The sequence below is a fragment of the Physeter macrocephalus genome, chromosome 6 (assembly GCF_002837175.3).
Source record: "Physeter macrocephalus isolate SW-GA chromosome 6, ASM283717v5, whole genome shotgun sequence".
Taxonomy (NCBI): domain Eukaryota; kingdom Metazoa; phylum Chordata; class Mammalia; order Artiodactyla; family Physeteridae; genus Physeter; species Physeter macrocephalus.
The window spans coordinates 42977612-42992185 of NC_041219.1; the positions used below are offsets into that span (position 1 = coordinate 42977612).

At 56.2% G+C, this 14574-nt stretch overlaps 1 protein-coding gene across 1 annotated transcript in view; it reads right to left on the reverse strand.

The window, feature by feature from the left end:
* Window positions 1-14574, reverse strand: part of MYH9 (myosin heavy chain 9) — a 94552-nt gene that overhangs the window by 28883 nt on the left and 51095 nt on the right. The window contains exons 4-14 of the mRNA XM_024127308.3: window positions 13559-13586; window positions 12691-12784; window positions 8528-8620; window positions 7991-8054; window positions 7332-7430; window positions 6781-6924; window positions 5735-5830; window positions 4823-4941; window positions 3251-3403; window positions 1976-2149; window positions 1117-1290 (exon numbers count right to left, since the gene is read on the reverse strand). Coding sequence (XP_023983076.1) covers window positions 1117-1290; window positions 1976-2149; window positions 3251-3403; window positions 4823-4941; window positions 5735-5830; window positions 6781-6924; window positions 7332-7430; window positions 7991-8054; window positions 8528-8620; window positions 12691-12784; window positions 13559-13586 — 1238 coding nt within the window. The remainder of the gene's footprint in view (window positions 1-1116; window positions 1291-1975; window positions 2150-3250; window positions 3404-4822; window positions 4942-5734; window positions 5831-6780; window positions 6925-7331; window positions 7431-7990; window positions 8055-8527; window positions 8621-12690; window positions 12785-13558; window positions 13587-14574) is intronic.

Here is a 14574-nt window from a genome sequence, read left to right on the forward strand (position 1 = left end):
CCACCGGCAGGCGGACTCTCAACCACTGCGCCACCAGGGAAGCCCCAGAGGTTTTTTAAACAGGGAGTTTGTGGGAATTCCCTGGCGGTCCAGTGGTTAGGACTCGGCACTTTCGCTGCTGGGGGCCCGCAACCAGGGTTCAATCCCTGGTTGGAGAATTAAGATCCCGCAAGCCGCACGGCACAGCCCCCCAAAATAAATAAATAAATCTCATCACACACCCGAGTGTAACCAATAGTTAGATACTCCATGCAAGCAACACCATTTGCTGAGAAAACCCAGCTTTAGTCGAAGCACGGACCTCTGCAGACTCAGGACATCCCTGTTCAGTTAGGTTCAAGCCTCAGGAACGTGCCAGCTGGTGTGAAGGCAGCTCTGCCACTTACTGGCTGGTGGTCTTGGCAATAACAAAGCCATCATCTAAGGGTGTGGCTCTCACCCCGGGGACTGTGCCACCCCCATGTGGCAGATGTTCTGGGATGTCTGGAGACATTTCCGGTTTGGCAAGTACGGAGGGCGCTACTGACCTCTGGTGGGGAGAAGCCAGGGACGCTGCTAAACATCCTACAACGAACAGGACGGGCCCCGACCGCAAAGACTGACCCGGCCCCCGAGTGCGCAGTGTGGAGGCTGAGAGGCCCTGCCCCAGAGCACTGACTGCCCACTCTGGGCTCACAAGCTCCTTTTATCCACGTTACCCAGTTCAGTGGCGGTCATCTCCACCTTCCATGTGAATTAACCAAGGCTCAGAGAAGTGAGGTAACCAGCCCAAAGTCACACAGCGGCAGAGCTCTAATATAGACTCCACGGCCTGCGCCTTTAGCACAAATCTCATTTCCGCGCCTGGAAAACGCACCTAATAATAATACACAAGAGGACACCAGCCGGAGCACCTTACAGGATTGCCGCAAGCTTCTAACAAAATGGAACATGTGATGGTGCTTGGCGAGGTGGGGGAGTCCCGTGAACGCTGAAGGCACCAGGCACATTATCGGACGAGTCCCGGGACAAGAGTACTGGGCCCCGCCCCCACACCTCGGGGCTCCCGGTCTTAGAATCGCCTCTAAGTCTCCTACGAAGGTCCGGCCGACACCTTCCTGTGTGTGTGCACCTCACCTTGCCAGCGTAGTGGATGATGCAGAAATCAGCTTTGTCCTTCAGCTGCTTGGGCTTCTGGAACTTGGGGTGGGTGCCCTGCTCCTGCACCACCTTCTCCACGAAACTCTTGTCCGTGGCTTTGGGGAACCAGCACTCCTCGTCCAGCAGGGCCAGGATGCCTGGGGGGCCTGCCTGGAGGGAGCAGAGCATCGCACAGGTGAGCTCGACCTGGAAACCCACCTATTCCTGCCCTCATAAGAAGCCAAAGCCCAGAATCTCTCCAGAAGGTAGGCAGTGCTTCCCCGCAGGGAGGAAAAAAAAAAAAACAGAAGAAGAAGCACTACCGAAAGCACTCAATTTAAGAGCTCTAGCTCAAAAGAAACTTCTGGGGCCTAGGCTACAGCTGACACACCTTAATAAAATGATGCATCAGAAGGGTTCTCCAGTGAGTGCACTGGAAATCCCTTGGCGGGCTTGATGGGCCAAGCAGACCCCCGGCCCACATCCAGAGGCTGCCCCCAGCAGATGCGCCGGCCCGAGTCCCTCCGCATCCCCTCCCTCACCCTCCACGTCCGCACAGCTACATGGTGAAAGGTGACACTTAGGACAAGCCTCCCGAGGAAGAGGAAGCATCCCAGAGCCCCAAGAGCCTTCCGTACACTGAGTTTATAAAACCAGAGAGCAGACTCAGACATTGTGGGGACTGGCTGACAGGCCTGGGAGCCACATGGGTTCTTGTTTGTTAGAAAATGCAACTGATTTAAAAAAAAAATCATCGCAGAAGCAAATCGTTTCATGTCAGAATTCTGGGTAGTTCCAGCCCCAGAAGAGCAGAGCGAAGAGGGCGGGGGTGAAGCCCCGCAGGTGTGGCTCGTACTGGCTTCTCGATGAGGTCGATGCAGGGCTGCAGGTCGAGGCCGAAATCGATGAAGTTCCACTCGATGCCCTCGCGCTGGTACTCCTCCTGCTCCAGGATGAACATGGTGTGGTTGAAGAGCTGCTGCAGCTTCTCGTTGGTGTAGTTGATGCAGAGCTGCTCGAAGGAGTTCAGCTGCAAGAGGGAGACAGGGTCACAGAGATGCCCACCCTCCCGCTACACGGCCTCCAAGTCCCCCTGGGAAGGAAGGGGACAGGTGTTGGGGAAAACCTCCTGGGGCCCCTCCATGCCGCCGCCTGTGGGCCTCCCCTCCTCACACCCAGCAGCAGGGGCTGCACTGCTGGGGGCCACGGACCTCGCCAGCAGCCTGGTAAAGTCCCTTATATCAGGATAAAGTTTTTAAACGCATAAAATAGATTCTAAAAGAAAGAAGTTATGTTGAAATGTAATTATCAAAATATTGTGACACAGGAATACACGGTGCTTCTTCATTAAAAAGCACAAGCCATGGGCTTAATAACTTCCAGAATTTTGAAGGAGAGATGAACGTAAATGATATTATCTCTCTTCAATGACTGTTGTGACGTGAAAACGTCTGATTTCTAGTGGTGACAGATCCAACCACTGTTAATGCAACTGAGGTCTGCACACTCTGCTCAAGCCACAATTCAAAAAACTGCATCATTTCAATGAAAAGTTAGTAAAAATAAAGAGGTGATTTTTTTTCCCCACCCATGTTCATGGTTCCTCTGAAATCTGCCATGGACCCCAGGTTAAGAACCTCTGCTGATCTACTTTATCAGTCTTTCCCACCTGCAGTCTTTATGGGCAGGGACAATATCTTGTCACAACGCTCATAATATTGGAGAATACATAAACAATAAATCAACAGAAAGCCCCCGTCCATGAGGCCTCCCGGAACCCCATCCAGAAAGTATCATTCTTGCCAGCATTTCTGGTTGGCAAAGGGCATCTTTTTTTTTTTTTTTTTGAATTTTTGTATTTTATTTTATTTATTTTTTTTATACAGCAGGTTCTTATTAGTTATCCACTTTATACATATTAGTGTATATATGTCAATCCCAATCTCCCAATTCACGCCACAGGGCATCTTGTTTAAGCTTAAAATACGCCCAACAGGTGTCTTCTGTCTCCACACAAGCGAGGAGGTGGCCGGCTCGCATTGCTGTGGGGCTATGGAGAAAGGATCCCAGCCCCAGGAGAAGGCAGCTCAGAAGGTCAGAAGGCGGGAGGGGGCACGAGGGAGAAACTCACATCGAAGATCTCGAAGCCGGCGATGTCCAGGATCCCGATGAACGAGGCGCCCTGCCTCTTGGTCTTGTCCAGAGCCTTGTTGATGCGCAGGACCAGCCAGCGGAACATGCGCTCGTAGGTGGCCTTGGCCAAGGCCTCAATGGCAAAGTCAGCCTGGTGGGGGGGACACCCGGGGGGGCGGGGAGTCAGATACAGGAAGCCTTTTAGTCCTCACTCCCTGTGCCCCAATAATGTCACCTGTGGGCCACCCCCACCCACCAACAGCCCTAAGGATGGAAAAAAAGCTTCATGCACAAATACGTTCACTGTGGTGTTACCTATAATGAAGGAAGCTGCAATAACCTAAATATCCAACAATACAGGCAGAGTGAACTTAGACATTTGCAAAGACCTTTTTAAAATAAATGGAGACGAACTGAAGTATCTACAGAAGAAACGACAAGATGTCTGAGATTTGCTTCAAGTTACACAATTAGGGGTGCAGGGCGACCAGATTAACCAGGAACCAAGCTTGGCCACGAGTCAGTGACTCCTGAAGACGCCTGTGTGATGGGCACAAGGGCCCCCTGCGCTATTCTCCACTTTATTGTGCAAACGTTCAAGAAGTTCCGTAATGAAAAGCCAAGGTGACAACTACGTTCAAAAAAGAAAGAAAGAATGAAAAGGCCTTGCAGGAAGGAAAAAGCTGCCCAATAAGCGTCACTGGGTAGGACTGGGGCAATTTTTTTTCCTTCCTTCTCTAGACTTTTTTGATTTTTCTGAATCTTAAGTGTTCATGTAGTATTTTCATAATGAAGAAAATAAGCTTCTTTAATTATCAGGGAGATGAACAGTTGGTCATAATCATGCCCGCTGTCTTCTGAAAACAGCTTTGGAGGGAGGGCTTTGCCCAGAAACAGCTGTCAGCCACCAGCGGGAGGCCCAGTGGACGGCACCCTTTGGAAAAAGAACTCTTCAACGTGAATTCAAAGTAATTTTGAGAGACGGGAGCAGCAGCCTAAAACCACCCAGCGCCAAGGCCATGAGAGAAACTAGAAACCATCCACAGAGGCCCTGCGGGCAGGGACTCAGGGCCTGGGCGGCGGGCACGTGCGAGCGGCACAGACCCCTGCCCGGCTCTCACCACGTGCGGCAGGACAGCCCGTGGGGGACAGACAGCCCCGAGGCCTGGGCTCCAAGAATGGCGGGTGCCGCCGCCCTGGCACCAGGATGAGTCGTGCTACAGAAACACTCTGGGCTCGCTTCGCTTTATCCTGGAACAGGATACCCCTGCATCCTCGGCCACCAATCAGCTCAACATTGAGTCCAGGGAAGAGGCACGTGGCAGCCCAGAGTTCCCACCGAGGGTGGCCCTTCCTAGGCGGGAGCCTTGGCCATGTTCCTGGACCCTGGGCCCAGCTTCCTGTGCTCTCAGTGGGGGTAACACCACCTGCTCTCCGAGGTGCTGTGAGGACCCAGTGAGGAGCCCAGGTGACGGTACCGAACGCCGAGGATGCCGCAGCGCAGGCCTCAGCCTGGCCACCGCAGAGGCCCTTGCCAAGGAGGCGGCCCGACCCCAGCCAGAGGGCTTACCTGCTCCTTCGTCTGAGCCTTCTGGACGTAATCCCGTCCCACCTTGATGCGAGGGGTGAGGATTCCTCTGGTGAAATCGGTCACGTTGATACCCAACAGGTGGGACACTTTTTGGGCAGCTGATGTTTTTCAAAGCGTAAGGAGGGAAGGGGGTAAAAGGCTTTAATTAAACCCAAGAGAACGAGTCTCTCTACCCAACCTGGGAAACTTGTGGTTACTGGGCGATCGTTCCCGGACAACCAGCCCGGGCCCCAGCCCTTCCTCCACGGCACACGGAACAGCCAGCTCTCCCCTCAGACAGGCCGGCGGCACGGGTCCTAACCGGGGGCCTGGCCTCCGCACCTCCGCACGTCCCTGGCCACGTCCTGAGTGTGAAAGAGGGTCCTACCCACAAACAGGACCCACTCGAGGCAGCGCCGCCCCAGACACAGGGGACGGAACAGGACAATCCACACGCGCGTGGGTTAGATTTTTTCAAGAGCCCCTAAGAAGCGCATGTTAAGGCTAACTCAAACGAGTCCCCTGCAACGACCCAAGGGACTGGCAGGTGACCGAGGAGCCGGGGTGACGACACTGTTTCATGTCCTCGCGAGTTCACATGCAAGGCAAGTGTCAGCAGAAATGACTGTTTTACGGAGACAACCGGTCTGGTCTCAGGACAAATGAGGGGAAACGCTGGGCCACAGGATCACGGGTTTTCTAACTCATTCTGACGCTAACTCTGGGAAGAAGCAGCAGGGTCGTGTTCGTGTGTGTTTCACAAAATATACAGGGTGACGGGCGGGCACGAACACACAGGCAACGAAAAAGACAGGAAGGAGTGTCTGGAGTTCCTCCAAGACTCTTTCTCCTAAGCCAGTGCAAGCCCCGGCACCTGCCCCGCTACCTCAGGTGAGGGGCCCACAGGGTCACCTGTGTTGTCGGGCATGGATGCCTGGTCGGTGTTACGCTCCTTCTTGAAGACGATGTTGCCAAGCTGGAGGACCCCCGAGATGACCCGCAGCAAGCCTTCAGGTGCGATCAAAGCCGGGTCAGAACCAGGCGGCGGGTGGGATAAGCCCCTGAGTGGGGTGTCTCCCCCCAGAGGCCCTCAGGCAAGACGAGCCACGTGGGGGGCGGCAAGACGAGCCACGTGGGGGGCGCCAAGCCTCGGCCTAAAGCATGTCTCCAGGGCCTCTGGCCGACCTCAGCTTAGATGCAAGCTCTGTTAACGTCCCCGACACCTCCGAGTCCGGACCAGGCGGCGGGTGGGATAAGCCCCTGAGTGGGGTGTCTCCCCCCAGAGGCCCTCAGGCAAGACGAGCCACGTGGGGGGCGCCAAGCCTCGGCCTAAAGCATGTCTCCAGGGCCTCTGGCCGACCTCAGCTTAGATGCAAGCTCTGTTAACGTCCCCGACACCTCCGAGTCCGGACCAAGGCTGCGCCTCTACCCAGGGGCACGTGGTCTATTTTTATAAAGTTTTATTGGAACACAGCCACGCCCGTCCATTCACATGCTATCTGTGGAGCAAAGGTGACTGACCCCAACGCTAGAGAATGGGCTGCGGTCTCTCCATCCCCCAGTCTTCCTAAAATAGAGCCTTCAGGCCCTCCTCACCCTCCCTCTAGAGAAACGAGAAGACACAGGCAAGCTGCACACTGAATTCGCACTGAGCTCGGCCAGCGCAGAGACCCCAGCCCCAGCCCCTTCCACACTCGCCCCGGACAAAGCAGGACTAGTCCACTTTTAGCAAATGGCAAGACACGAGTGGTGGACCCAGACCCTGGGCAATTAGTAGCCTGTCCTGTGTTCCCCTATGTCCCCAGGCAATACGACCGGGAAGAAATCATCCTGAGCCTCACATCTGAGGGCCCACCCATCACACACTCAAGGCCTTCCTCCCGGCCGCTACAGACTCCCTACGGGCCAGCGCCAGCAGGAAGTGCTCCCCAGGCTCCCCCAGGAGGACCGGCCCTTACCCATCTGCTCCTCCTCTGGGATGCCCATAATCCGCATGGCCTCCATGGTCTCCTGGAACATGTCCCTGTCCTGCTGCCCGGGGATGGTGACGTGCCCATTGGACAGGAAGCGGTATTTGTTGTAGGGCTCCAGCAGGAGATCAGCTGTGGGGGGGCAGAGGGCAAGGTTTCGTGAAGGTCAGGGGGTGCTGGAACCAGAGGCTCCAGTCAACACCGTGACCTCAAAGGTGTGGGAGACCGGGGAGCGCCCTGAAATACCCCAGAAACCGCGGAGTGGCCGGAAAGGCCGACTCTCCCCAGCCTGTGAGATGGGCACGCACGTAGACCCCACCCCGCCCGAGGGCACTGGGGCCCCGAGGTCCGCGGCTGCACAGTGACCCGCCAGGCTTCCTCTGGCGTGGTCGGAAACAGAGGCCAAGCCCTCGGCCGGCCCAGCAACGGACGTCAGCCTCCTCCTGCCCACCCAAAGGCCGAGATTTCCTTTCCTAACTGCAGCGTGTGGCCCGACAGCAGGGGGAGCCCCCGTGTCAGGCTGTGGGCCCACTACTCACTCTTGAGGTGCTCCCCAGCCCCAGACAGCAGGTAGTAGAAGATGTGGAAGGTCCGCTCTTCCTTGGCTTGGCGGATGGCACGAGATTTCTCCAGGAGGTCTTTGCAAATATTAAGGAACCGTGCTCGCTGCAGAGGAGGCAGCCGGCCCTCCACATGCCCCCAGCCCTGTCCAAAGCCACAGAACTTCACCAGCAGAAAGTGGCAAAACAAAACAAAGGCCAGCTACCTTGGCCCTACCCTTCACGGGTGTAGCCTGTGCAAACAGCAGCCCTCACACTTGGGAGCCTTATCCGTTTAAAGGGCCCCCTTCTCACGAGAGAACAGAGCTCAGAACACTCTCACCAGCACAGGCTATAACACCAGGGAGAAACAAAGTAGCGTCCACCCAGTTCCACCCTCTGGGACCCACACTGGATGATCGTCCATAGTTCCATCCCATTCTAAGCTGAACTTTTTCCCGCCCGTGAAGAAAAACCTGAGCTCTGAGCTGAGTTCTCAATGAGCTTATCCTGGTCCTCTTCCGGGTGGCACAGACAAGGTGTCAAAACAGGCCGGGAAAGGGGAGGCTGCTGGAATCAGGAAGCAGCTTCTTCTCCATCAAAGTCACACCTCTCCCCCGCAGACCCAGAACACGTGTTACAATCAACCACAAGGATACAAGTCTCAATGTTGGCTCCCACAATGTAGCCATTGACATCAAAGTTGATGCGAATGAACTTGCCCTAAGGAAAGACGGATGAAGAGGTCAGAGGCCCCATCCTCCAGTCCCACCTCCAGTGGTACAGCCTGGAGGCAGAAAGCCAAGAGACTGAGCCTGTGTCCCCGGCCAGGGGCCCCGCACCCCAACTGCACGGGTGCTCAGGACTCAAGAGGGCCACACGGCTAAGCCTGAGCCGGGCCCAGCCCCAGCGGTGCCCAAGTTCCGCCACAGAGGGGAGGAGGGAAGAAGTTATCTGGAGGTGTTCCTCCTGCCTGGTCTGGCCCTGCATTCTAACTGGCTGCCGGTTACAGCAGGACAAGCAGGGGACCGGCGGGGACTCCCCACTGCCTCGCTGGCTTTGCCACCTGAGCTGAGGAAGCTCCTTACACAGGGGCATGACCCAGCCTACTGCACGCGACAGGCCGGGAAGCACCAAGTCCGACCCTTCTCCGCGTGTGGGGCGCGAGCAGCCGGTGGGAAGGCGATGGCACTCACGAATCTAGAGGAGTTGTCGTTCTTGACGGTCTTGGCGTTCCCAAAGGCCTCCAGGATGGGGTTGGCCTGCAGCAGCTGCCGCTCCAGCTCGCCCTGGAAAGGAACCCAGAAGGGCAGTGAGGGCCAGGCAGCGGCGTGGGCTGGCAGACCTGCCCCGCCAGGCGGAGGGGAGGTGGCCGAGCTGTGTCCACACATCCGACGTGCCAGGGACGGGGGCTTCCGGATGGGCTCTGGCCACACCGGCCTTGGCAGTCCCCGTGTCACTCCAGAGTGACCTTCCCGCCAGGCATCTGGAGACCCTGCTTGGTTTGAACTTACTTCCCTGGGCTAACCGACCAGTGATCAAAAAGGAAAGCAGGCAGCCCACCCAGCTAGCTCTGGGGACCTGGCCCAGTGGCCTGGATCAACCCTGGAGGAGGTGCTGGGAAGCAGCACGTGAGCCAAAATAGACACGAAGGCACCATTCCTTCCCCTGGACAGTTTCCATCCCAGGTATGCTGGCCTCCCTCTGTCCTCTTTGCCTCTAATCCCCACCTGACAGACCACAAAAAAAATTTTTTTTCCCACAGGACAAGGAGAGGGGGAACCAGATCCACAAAAGACACCAGCTCGTCTCGTCCGTGTCCTAATAAACTCCGCATTTCCCCTGTCCTCCACTCCCCCCGCCCCGAAACCTGCTCCCAGAAGGTCAGGCGTCTGAGCATGGGATCAGCAAGGCCCACTTTGGGGTCCGAATTACTTATCAAGAACACCAATAAACCCTACTTGGGGGTCTCATGACACCTGGTGGTTGACAAAATGCCCCCTTATTTACACCTTCTTAACCCTGGATCCTCAAGATACTTAGGGTAGGAAAGACAGAGCGGCCCCATTTCAGAGAAGGGAAAACAGAGGTTGAGGGAGGGGGAATGATTTGCCCAAGGTCATCCAGCCATCAGCCAGCAAAGCAGGTCATCAAATTCAAGGCCTCTACCTCACACCTGTCAGTCACTGCCCTGTCTCCCCTGCACCCCCGGCCCCACTTGGGGGCTCTACCCTGTCAGGCGGGCAGGCCTTTCATCCTCCCAGCAGGCCAGGTAATAACTAACACTGCCTGAGGAAAATACGGTTCTTGTTCACCTTAATAGTTGGGCACCCTCTAGGGAGAGAGAACATCATGCCAGGTGGGGTTTTATATTTATCAGCAGGGCTGGAGTCAAGCCAGGACTTTCCAGAAATAAAGGCTGCCTGTAATTTGTGATGAAGAGGAGAACGGGTAGTAGCAGGGGCTCCCAGGAGAGCCGTGAACTACAGCCTCCCAGGCACACCTGCCGCAGACGAGACCTGTCTTCAGAGCACCAAGGATGCTCTGGAGTCGGGCCGAGCCCACCAGAGACCAGAAGGGGCCCCGGCAGACACTCCTCTTCCCACAGCCAGCCCCGGTCAGAGCTCCTCCCAGGGCTGGGGAGTCTTGTTTTTGGACCGTACAGATTAAGTGGAGGAGGGTCAGTGGAGCCACAGGCAGGCTCTACGGGAGTGCTTGGCACCAGCGGTCATAGGACACTGGGCCTCCATCCCCCAGGCTCAGGCGGGCCTGGGAAGGCGGCCAAGGAAGCCCATGGAGCCAGATTTGGATGAGCTCTGCTCACCCACCCACTACAACATCCTCTCAAAGCATAGGCCAGGCTGCCAAGCTGGCCGAGCCACTCCCGTTCCCGCAGTCAGATGGGAGCTTGGCCCCTACCGGAGACTGCCGCCAGCCTGGAGGCAAAGCTAAGCCCTCTGTTGGGGACACGGGCTGCTACCGTGGAACGTGGGACCACCAGGCCAACCCCAGAGCGACCACCTCGGATTCCCAAGCCAAGCTCCCTGCTGACAATGGTGGCGGCTAACCTAGGGGTTTCTCTTCATTGAGAACAGAAGAGACCTTTATTTTTCAATAAAGCCACAGAAGAGACCTTTATTTTTCAATGAAATCCACATACTGTGAAATTACGAGGTAGGCAGTGTATGCTCATGAGGTTTGGAATCACCCACGCGGTTTCTGAAGGGCTTCACTGGGTGGAGTTTCTGCCCGGGGCTCTAACTAGTACCCAGAAAATGGAGCGAGGAAGAGGAAGAGCATGAAAGGCCACTGTTCAGTCTCTGGAAGTCCACCTGGAAAGTCCCTTCACCAAGCTCTGCTTTGCCAACCTGCCGTCTGGCCAAAGCCCGGTCCCCCACAAGGTAAGGTCTGGGGTGTCCCAACGGGCGGTCTTGGGATGATCACCTGGGTCACGGCGAGAAGCGCACTCCCCCAGCGTCTGCTGCAACAGGCCCAGAACACAAGGGCGCAAACCAAGTTCAAGAGTGTCTCGTGGCCCAGCTGTGTGTGGGAAATCACTATACAGCTTCAGGCAAGGAAATCAACCAAATTGGTCAATGGCCTTTACAACTGACGGCCTGAGCGGTCACGGGAAGCCAGGGGCAGCCTATTCGATCACTCGAGTTGAACTTGGAGCCGGGGACAGGATGCCCGCAAAGCGATCTGAGAAAGGGGACGTGACAGGTGTGCCTCTACGTGCCACAGCCCTCACCTGCCGTCCTGAGTGCTGGGGGCCTGCCTTCCCCCGCCCTGCAGCTGGAGCAGCCCCAGACGGAAGGCGCGTGGGTCTCCATTCCTGCTCTCTAACTGTGGTACCGCCTCCCATCCCGCAGGGCAGGGACTCCAAGGCCACCCTCCAGAGATCCAGGCACATACTAGGCATTCAGTGAATAGTTGGGAAATGGATTTTACTGCAAATCCAGAGATGGAAAACCACAGCTAGAGAACTCCTAACCTCGCAGCCCTGTTTTAAAAATAGGTCCCCTAAAAAGAATGGAAAATGGGGGAGGGAGGTGGGTAGAGAGAGGGAGCAAAAGAAAACTTCATTCGTTTCTAAATATAACTCTTGGAGAAAGATGCAGAATGCCTTGCGAAGTTGGACACATGAAAAGTTACTTTTGGTTCGATTCCAGAAGACTGTGCTCTAGGACATTCTGCAGGACACACCCCAGATCCACATGCAAAGAGACACACACCACTACTTACTTATACAAGCTGCACACGGCGCCCCGGGAAGGGGGTGGGGGGCCACCCAGATGGCACAGTTCCCCCTGACGGCTTGAGGGGACACCACTGGCACTTAGATTTCACGGGCAAGTTTAAGAGTGTGTGCTTGAGAGAAAGAGAGAGCACCACACGGGCATGCTTCAGACTGATCACACCTCACTCTGGGGAAGCCTCGTGCGTGGCCTTCCCGGCACTGCTTCGGGCTGGCACTGTGGCGGCAGGCGGGAGCCACCCATCTCCATCTGGTCCAGAACACTGAGCGTGTGAGGGTCCAGGAGGGCAGGTGACCACTCCGCTGTGCCTCGGTCAGGGCTCTGCACGGGGCCTTCCGTGCCGTGTGCCCGTGGGAACTCTGGGCCTGACCGGAACGTCTGAGAACAGCTAGGTGGTGAGGCCTGTCCCCATTCTGCAGGAGCTGTCATTTCAGAGTGCACGTGAGGTCACCGTGTGTCACAACCCAGCCCCTCCTCCCAAGACAGTCAGTGAGCCGAGCCTACGAGAAGAGGTCTAGACGCAGAGAGTGACAATGGTGTGTGGGGTGAAAAGCTGCTTAGAAAAAAAAATCGTAATTCAAGGGCACACGATGGACAGAACACGCATTCCTGGTGTAGAACGTGCAGTAAACGTGCAGCTCACCTAGCGAGGACACTGCTGGGTTCGACCACAATCCACCAAGAGGGAGAGGGGAAAAAAAGGGAAGTGAGATGTCTTTCCAGCTGCCTGTTCTCTCTTCGCTGGGGGCTGTCCACCCAGAGGCACTTCAACAGCAGGGAACAGAAGCAGGGGTTCCAGTGCAGGCCTGCCCGAGATCCTTCATGTCTCCATCAACTTGAGAGCCAAGTTTTGGAATCTCTCTTCCGCCCTCAGAGGTGGGGGCCACGCAGCATTAGCTGCGAACCTCGGGCAGTCTCCGGTTTCCATAGCGACTCAAAGTTAGGAGGTCAAGGGAGAAACGGGCGGGCTACCACCAGACCCACTCCCAGCCTCAGTGAAAGCAGGCCTGGCCTCTGCTTCAGTCCTCCAAACACTCTCATTTTGAGCCAAACCACGAATCATTAAGTTCTCTTCCTCGGGGAGGAAAGCCTGCACTCACCTGGTCCTTCTTGCTCTTGTGTGAGGATGCCACATGAGCCAGGTACTGAATGACTTTCTTGGTGTTCTCCGTCTTGCCAGCTCCAGACTCGCCCCTGCCGGGAGAGCCAAGGAAGTTCTCAGGGGAGAGGTGGCCAAATCCTTGGCGTCTGCCCCCTTCCCACTACAAGCTCTACTGTCTCCCATTCTGTGGGGTGCCAGTGAGGGACCCAACAGCCAGTAGCAGGAAAGGGGACAGGCAAACAAATGCTAAGCTCTGAAATACTCACTTGGGCCATTTCCCATGGCCCTCCACAGACCTGACCAGACTAAACTTCTGTCCGCTGCCTGCTCTGGTCATTTGGCAGCCTTTGCTTCCAAGTGTCTCAGGAGTCAGTTTTAGGCAGCTGTTGACTCAGGGGTCAAAGGCATTTATACATGTTCCCTCGAAACTGCACTAGAAGGTATGTTGCGTACCGTTAACTTCCTTGGCTACGGGTTTATTTATCAGCTCCTCGTTAGGTTCAGAGGACGGAGGTGAGAAGCCCAGATAAAGAAAGCCACGGTTCAGCACCAGAGTGAACGTGTCCTGGGGGCCCAAGCAGCTCCCAACCCTGTCTTGTTGAGAAGACGCTTGCCTTTCCTCTCTGCACTGCCACCCTCATCCCCACCGCCTCCTCTGAGGAAGGAGATTAAATCTCTGGCCATGAAATCAAGCTCATCCGTGCTGCAGGGCCACTAAGGAGCAAACATGAAGCCTGCCCCTTGGGGGAAGCAGCAGGGGCTGGAATTGGGAATGGATCTCATCGACCTAGGTTTTGGTAGGGGTCTTCAAGAGTGAGAACAGATCAGGGTGACACAGGCCCTACCACCCGGACAGAAACACTTACGTGCACAAAATGGACTGGTCCTCTCGGTCTGAAACAAAAGAGACATCAGGTTAACCCTCCAGCAGACATGAAAGCCTCCCGCCCCGGCTTCTGAAGAGCCACCCATCGCCCTGCCCACTTCCCAGGAGCGTGAAGCCTGGAACACTGGCCCTCCATGCCACCGTCACAGGGAGGAGGGACATTCCTGGGTGGCAGCGACATGGGGCAGCTGCTCCCTCCTCCGGGAGCTCAAACTGCCCGCCCTGGCCGCCCGCCTGGCCCCATGACGCTGAAAGAGTTCTGTCGCTCCCCCTCCGAGAAAGCCAACCTCTGGAAAGCTCCCCGGAAGTCTACTTTCCTGCCCCGCGTGTTTCTAACAGGAGGTTGAGGCTGTTAGAAACGAGGCCTGCGGCAGGTGTTTTAAACACTGTCCCCATCCGGGTAAGAGGCACAGGTAAGACGTGGGGTGAGCGGTGAGGTCAAGGCTGGCTTTGCCGTGGGACAGCCCTGGGCTAAGATGCTGTCCCGGCACGGCCTTCCTGGAGCCCCGGGGGATGATGGTATACGTGGAAGTCACACACATGAAAGCACCAGTGTGGGGTCTGGCACGGGGAAAACTCTCCGTAATGGGAGTTTGGAGGCAGCTCGGAAAGAACAGAAGCTCCTCAGAATCAGCTTCTGACCAGTTTCTGTGAGCCCTGTGGTCTCCAGGCCTGGGGGTCAGGAACTTTCAGCAACTCTCCCAGCTCTGTGAACCGGTCAGCAAGTATGGATATCAACAATGCACTCCCCTGGAAGGCAGGAGGAACAGTAATGCCAGGCTTTGAAAGCGAAGTTTCGCAGAAATGCTTTAAGATATTAGGGCTGACCTGGCTCAGGACCAAGTGTGCAATTTTTTTAAATTTAATTTTATTTTTTTGCGGTACACGGGCCTCTCACTGTTGTGGCCTCTCCCGTCGCGGAGCACAGGCTCCGGATGCGCAGGCTCAGCGGCCATGGCTCACGGGCCCAGCCGCTCCGCGGCACGTGGGATCCTC